Source organism: Monopterus albus, unplaced genomic scaffold (genome assembly GCF_001952655.1).
Source record: "Monopterus albus unplaced genomic scaffold, M_albus_1.0 scaffold103.1, whole genome shotgun sequence".
Lineage (NCBI taxonomy): Eukaryota > Metazoa > Chordata > Actinopteri > Synbranchiformes > Synbranchidae > Monopterus > Monopterus albus.
In genome coordinates this window covers 139,891-146,294 of record NW_018127983.1, presented here as the reverse complement: position 1 = coordinate 146,294, position 6,404 = coordinate 139,891, and the positions used below count along the sequence as shown (strand labels likewise).

At 42.3% G+C, this 6,404-nt stretch overlaps 1 protein-coding gene across 1 annotated transcript in view; it reads left to right on the top strand.

Moving 5' to 3' along the window:
- scp2b (sterol carrier protein 2b) overlaps nt 1-4,486 on the top strand; it is a 13,395-nt gene extending 8,909 nt beyond the window's left edge. The window contains exon 5 of the mRNA XM_020610106.1: nt 3,666-4,486. Within this exon, the coding sequence (XP_020465762.1) occupies nt 3,666-3,761 (96 nt within the window). The 3' untranslated portion in view covers nt 3,762-4,486. The remainder of the gene's footprint in view (nt 1-3,665) is intronic.
- Nucleotides 4,487-6,404: the final 1,918 nt, after the last annotated feature.

Sequence of the window (6,404 nt, the reverse complement as noted above, 5' to 3'; positions counted from 1 at the left end):
GTGTGTGTGTGTGGTGTGTGTGTGTGTGTGTGTGTGTGTGTGTGTGTGTGTGTGTGTGTGTGTGTGTGTGTGTGGTGTCATGATTCGGTTCTGTGTTGCTTCCTGTCAGGCTTTTATTTTGATGCTACGTCCTGTTTTGTTTCACCACAGTTTTGGTCTTTTTACTTTCTTCATCACCCGCATTAGTTTCACCTGCTCATTATAGTTTGCACCGCATCATAAGCAGCCTTCACCCACCAATCCCAGCCAGATTGTTCTAGACGCCACCTCTCACTCTCCAGCATTTTTCGGTTTTGGTACTTTGTGTTTTTGACCCGGCTTGTTCCTCTGACTATTCTGTTCTGCCTTGCCCTCTTGCTTCAGACTGTCACTGTGTATAATTATCGGACTTCCCTTTGGACTACGTATTTGGATTCCTCTGCTGTATGTGTTTGCTGGCTCTGATCTCGGACTGTTTATACCGACCTGTGATTTTTGTGTTTCACCGTGTCTTGTATGGTTTTGTTTAGCGTTAGTTCTCTTATTAAAGAGACGGTTTTGTTTTACATTTCCTTGTCTGGCCTTTTAATTGAGTTCACCCTCAACATTTTTGGCAGCATAACGCGCCGATTCCTGACATGTGGTGTGTGCGTGTGTGTTTGTCTTTATATACTTGTGCGAACCAACCCCTGATGGAACACCTTTCTTGTGTGGACATTTCATTGGTGACTTTCACCAATGCGGTTTTTGTACTATGATGGACTCTAAATCCTGACTGAAAATCCTCAAACAAATCATTCTTGTGCAAGTGGTCACATAACTGCTTTGCAACAGCTTTTTCAAGGATTTTGGAAATAAATGGGCGATTGGATATTGGTCTATAATTAGCTAGGACACCTGGGTCAAAGGTAGGCTTTTTGAGTAGCGGTTTAATTACTGCAAGTTTAAAAGCCTGTGGAACATAACCTGTTAATAGAGAGAGGTTAATCAGATCTAGTATGGATGTGTTGATTAGGGGAAAGACGTCTTTGAGCAGCCTGGTCGGGATGGGGTCCAGGAGACATGTTGATGATTTAGATGAAACAGTTGTTGAGGTCAACTCAGAGAGATCTATAGGGGAGAGAGGCAGTCTGAATATAAATGAGGTCTTACAGATGTTTCTAAAGCCATTGTAGTAGATGGCACATCTGTGAGAGCTGTGGGGTGGATCTGATAAATGTTTTCTCTAATAGTTATGATTTTATTTGTAGAGAAGTTCATGAAATCATTACTGCTGAGATCTAAATGAATGCTAAACTCAACAGCACTGCGGCTCTGTCAGCCTGGCTACAGTGCTGAAAAGAAACCTGGGGTTGTTCTTTAAACCGTGTAATGAAAACCTTTCTTTTTAAACAAAAGTTTCAATTGAAACTTCCGAGTTCAGGGTTCATTTGTTGCATACACATTGGAAGTGGCAGAAAAAGTGAGTGAACAGCAAATTGCATGTTGTGAAATTCACATTGACTTTGATATGCTGAAAAGTGAACCGTTGCCCCCAGTGTCAGGTCGTTACACTTTGGAGCAGGTTTGGCTGCATTCATCCTTCCCTCAGTTCTGACCAGTCTCCTTGCCCCTACTGCTGAGACGCCTACCACACCAGGATGCTGCCCCCACCATCCTTCATCATAGGGATGGTATTAGCCAGGTGATGAGCAGTGCCTGGTGTTGACGATAAACTCTTAAGCAGCCATCATCTGGCATCTTCTGTCTCTATCATAACTGCCTGATTGATGGAGAGCTGTTGAGATGCTTGTCCTTCCAACAGGTTGTCCATCTCTGTAGAGTACTGAAGCTCTGTTAGAGTGACTGTCAGGTCACTGGTCACCTTCCTGACCAAGGCCCTTCTTCCTAGTTACTCAGTTTGACAGACGGTCGACTGTAGGAAGAGTCCTGGTGTTCCCAGAGTTCTTCCATTTTACAATTAAGGGTGACTGTGGGTCAGTGGGTAGAGCAGTTGTCTCCCAACCGGAGGTTCGAATCTCGGTGCCTGCAGTCCACACGTCGAAGTGTCCTTGGGCAAGACACTGAACCCCCAAGTTGCCCCCGATGGTTAGAGCTGTTGTTGTGAGTTGGCGCCACAGATGACTGCCTCGGTTCTGTACCGGAAACAAATTCCTTGTGTGTGTAACATACTTGCCCAAATAAAGGTGATTATTCTCCGTTAGGATGCTGTGCTCAGAGCTTTAGAGATGGTTTATACTCTTGTCCTGATTTGTGCCTCACCACAAGTTTATTACAGAGGTCTGCAGAGAGTTCCTCAGACTTCAGGGCTTCTGAACTAAGTCAAATCATTTCAGTTTGCCACAGGTGGAAGATAATTAAATCAAACAGGATGTACCTCACCATAGATTAGAGTGTCACTGCTAGGGGTCTGAATGCTTTTATAAATAGGGGATTTCAGTTTTATAGTTTTGATAAATTTGCAAACACTTCTAGACACATTTTCACTTTGTTATGGGTTACTGATAGGGGCTAAATTGGACCAGAGCCGACTAAGGCTGGATTGCGCCTGCTGACGTCCAAATGGCATCCTGTTGGAGCTTAGTCCCGCCTCCTTCAGCATCACTTTGTTGGCACCTCTCACACTTTGGGCTTGAGATGTTTGTTCTTAGACACTGCCTCACTCTGACCAAACACATGTGATTCGACTTTTTTTTCCTCTGTCTTTTTGTGTTGTTCCAATGCAAATAAAAGAAATAAACATTGGATTACCAAAGAATTTGTGATTGCAACAGTTTTCTGGGAGAAGTGGTGCATTATCTGACAAAAATGCAGGAGTGTGTTAAAGTACTGTTTAACTTTATTTTTAAAGGTTCACGCTTGGTTATACAGCCTCAGTATCAGATATCAGCCTGTGAAATGTCACCCAGGTAATGCAGGTGAATGGATTTAGTTTGTGGTATAGTAACATTCTACATCGGCTACATTCCACTGAAGAAATAGTCCCTGTGAAAAGTGTTGATAGTGTGGGCTGTGGCCCCACCCACATGATTTATTGGACAAGGGCTCCCCCTCCTCTCAAATCCCAGTTTAACCCCAGTTATTGAATGTCGAATGCAAAAATGGGCAATTTTATCTGGATATTTTCTCAAGCTTGTATATTGTGACAGTGTGCTGAAGGTGTTTGTCTTTAGCAGGAACAAGTGGGCTCGGGACTGTGAGCCACAAACAGGTTAGAGGAATTCGATTAGTTTTGACAGACAGGCTGATTCACTGTTGTTGATTTTTGTCTTTTTTATGGCATTTGTTGACAGTAAGACAGTATAAAACACCAGCCATTTACTTAGAGATGAGTCTCAAATATACAAAATAAATAGTCATAAATATTAGACTTCAGAAGGAATGCAGACTGCAATAAAAAGCATCTGTTGAACTAGAAATCCTCAATAGGTTTTTATATATTTTTTTAGTGAAACCTTTAATTTCACAGCTCCTTCTGGATGTTCATGTTGTGTATGTAAAGTTTCTAATGGGCAGTAAAATGTGAGGCCACCCAGCTCAGCTGTGTGCCATGCAGTTTCCTGACATTTCATAAGCTGCTGTTGCTGTTGCCCCACTTTCACAGGGTTGAGTTAATCTCTCACGGTAACTCTTAAAACCAGCAGCTAACTGTGTGAATGACGTTTTTCACCCTCTGTTTTTCACAGGCATTTTTTCAGGGCAAGCTGAAGGTCACAGGGAACATGGGACTGGCCATGAAGCTTCAAAACCTGCAGCTGCGTCCAGGCAACGCTAAGCTGTGAGACGTCGGAGCTAGCTGTAACAGCACATCTGGACACTGAATAGAGCTAACCACAAAGAATTTAACAGCAAGTCTGTTTTCAGATAAATGTTCCAGTTCTGTAAACCTTCTCATCCCCAGACTGAGCTGCTTTCCTACTACTGACCTCACTGACCAACCAGGGGATTAATCAATACTCCCACTAATCTAACTGGAGAATAAGATAGATGGACATATAATTAATTCTCTAATCAAGTCCGTGTCTGTAATATTGTCAGCACACTAGAGTAGAGACAGGTGCTCTGACTTTGTGATACTAATTCAGTTTACTTTGCAGCATCTATTGCTAATGAAATCTTTCTTGAGTGTATTATGTCTGGAAATGTTTTGAGTAAAGCAGATTGAAGTCACTTTCCACAGTCATGGCTAAAAGAGTCTAAGTGCCTCCTTGTATCAAATTTGGAGAAATGTTTTCCACTGTGGCTGCCCACTGTTTTAATGGATGGGATTGTAATTTTCTGCCATGCTATAATTGCTTGACTCTCTAAAAGATTTTTATTAAATAAATTTATCTTCACTGCAAGGTCCATTAGGCGGTCTCGACTTCGCATCAGTTTTTATTAAGCAGAAACTGTATTTAGAAGACAACTTTGAGTAATTGCCATTAACTTTGTTTATACAAATTTTCCAGGCATGAACAAAAACCCAGAAAGTTTATCTGTGAAAATAAAAGTGGATTTAACAACATGTTGGCCCTGTTTTTTCTGTTGTTTGTTTTTTCCTCATCATGGTAATTTAGCATTTATGAATGTTAAAATGAAAATATTGGCCAGATGTTCAAGCATAAGCTTCAGTATTTATTCAGTGTAAAGGGCAACGAATTAAAGTCACAATCACATTCTTCCTGGCAGACATTAACACACACAAACCAGGCCTGCACAATATAGGTGTATTGTTTATGGTTGTGCTAGTGTGACTATCCATAGTAGTGGCCCTCTGTTGAGATGTGATAATACTTGGATGTCACTGTCAGGTTGGCCCGGCCTGCATATGCTCCCCTTTTGGAGGCCCTTACACTTTTCCAACACTACAGTGACCTGGTTCCAGACTGCCACGCTGCAGTTTTTCCTTTGTAAATGGAGCAGCATGACTTAAAGACAAAAATCTGTTAACTAGCTCTGACCCAGATTTCACTGCAGCCTTGGCTTGGCTCTGGTACTTTTCTGGGTCTTGCACTTTAGTCACACTGGGGTTATTTCATTGGCTGCTGTTTGAGTATTAGATTTTCAAAACAAGGTTAACAAGTTGAATCGTAATAAATGTACAAATCTGTTTGTAACAATTAATTAAAAGCTGGTACAAAAAGAAATGGTTAGAAATGCATCAGTTCTTCCCTCAGTAATGAGCCACCTAAAATGAGTATTTAAACAGGCACTCTACCAATGTTGTTCACTTAACTTACCACAGGAAGTACTATTCAGCCTGTAAAACAGATGTCTTCTGTGGATTAGGAGGAGCTAAAGGCAGAGAAGTTATGGTGTCATCATGATGACATCATATTGGCTTGGGCTTGAGGAAAACTAATTTACAAACTGGAGATGTGTTATAAAGATGTAAATAATGGTCAGAAAAGGAAGATCAACAAAAGATACTATAAAGCTGCATTATGGGAAATGAAGGAGCCTGACCCATATCACAAACTAAAATTGCATCAGTATTGACCCTTTTTTCACTCTTATGGAAGTGTAACATTAAATCAGTACAGCGCCCTTTGAAGATGTAAAGTAGTGTTTAATATGCTCTGATAACAGGTTTTAATTATTTTCCATGATGCATCTGCTCCTTTGTCACCATGACCCAGGCCTGAATAAAATGTTTTCTATTTTCTGGAAATGATAGAATGCAGCAGTGATTCAGCTTGAACACAGGTCATTACTGTCCTGGGAAATAAAAATGTGGGTCCAGCAACCCAGGTCTTTTATAATTGTTGCTTTTTTTTTTTCTTTGAGCAAGCAGAAGATGAGCAGGGTTGTTTAGAGTAGCGATAACCTCCAACAGGAATCTGGGGGGGGGGTTGTCCACTGTCATTTCCATTGTCTTGACATGTCCAGCTCCAGGTTGTTGCCACCACAGGACCAGCTGTTCAACCTCCCGTCTATAGGCCAACTCGTCACTGTCTCGGATGAAAACGATGACTGTTGTGTCATCTGCGAACCTCAGGAGTTTAAAAGAGGGGTTCCCTGAGGTGCAGCCATTGGTGCAGAGGGAGAACAGCAGAAGGGAGAGCACACATCCCTGGGGAGCACCTGTGCTGGTAGTCAGGGTGCTGGATGTGGTTTTCTCCAGCCCCACCTGCTGCTTCCTGTCTGTCTGAAAGCTAGTGATCCACTGACAGGTGGAGGCAGGCACAGTGAACTGGGTCAGTTTGGAGCGGAGGATGTCTGGGATGATGGTGTTGAATGCTGAGCTGAAGTCCACAAAGAGGACTTGTGCAAAGGTCCCTGGGGAGCTGAGGTGTTGCGGGGTTTGAGGTGAGGTGGGTAAGGGGTGTGAAGTTCTATTTCTCTAATCTACAGGTGCAGCTCAATAAATTAGAATATTGTGGAAAAGTCCAGACTGCTGATCTGACAGGTGTCCAGAAGACAATCATTGACACCCTTCACAA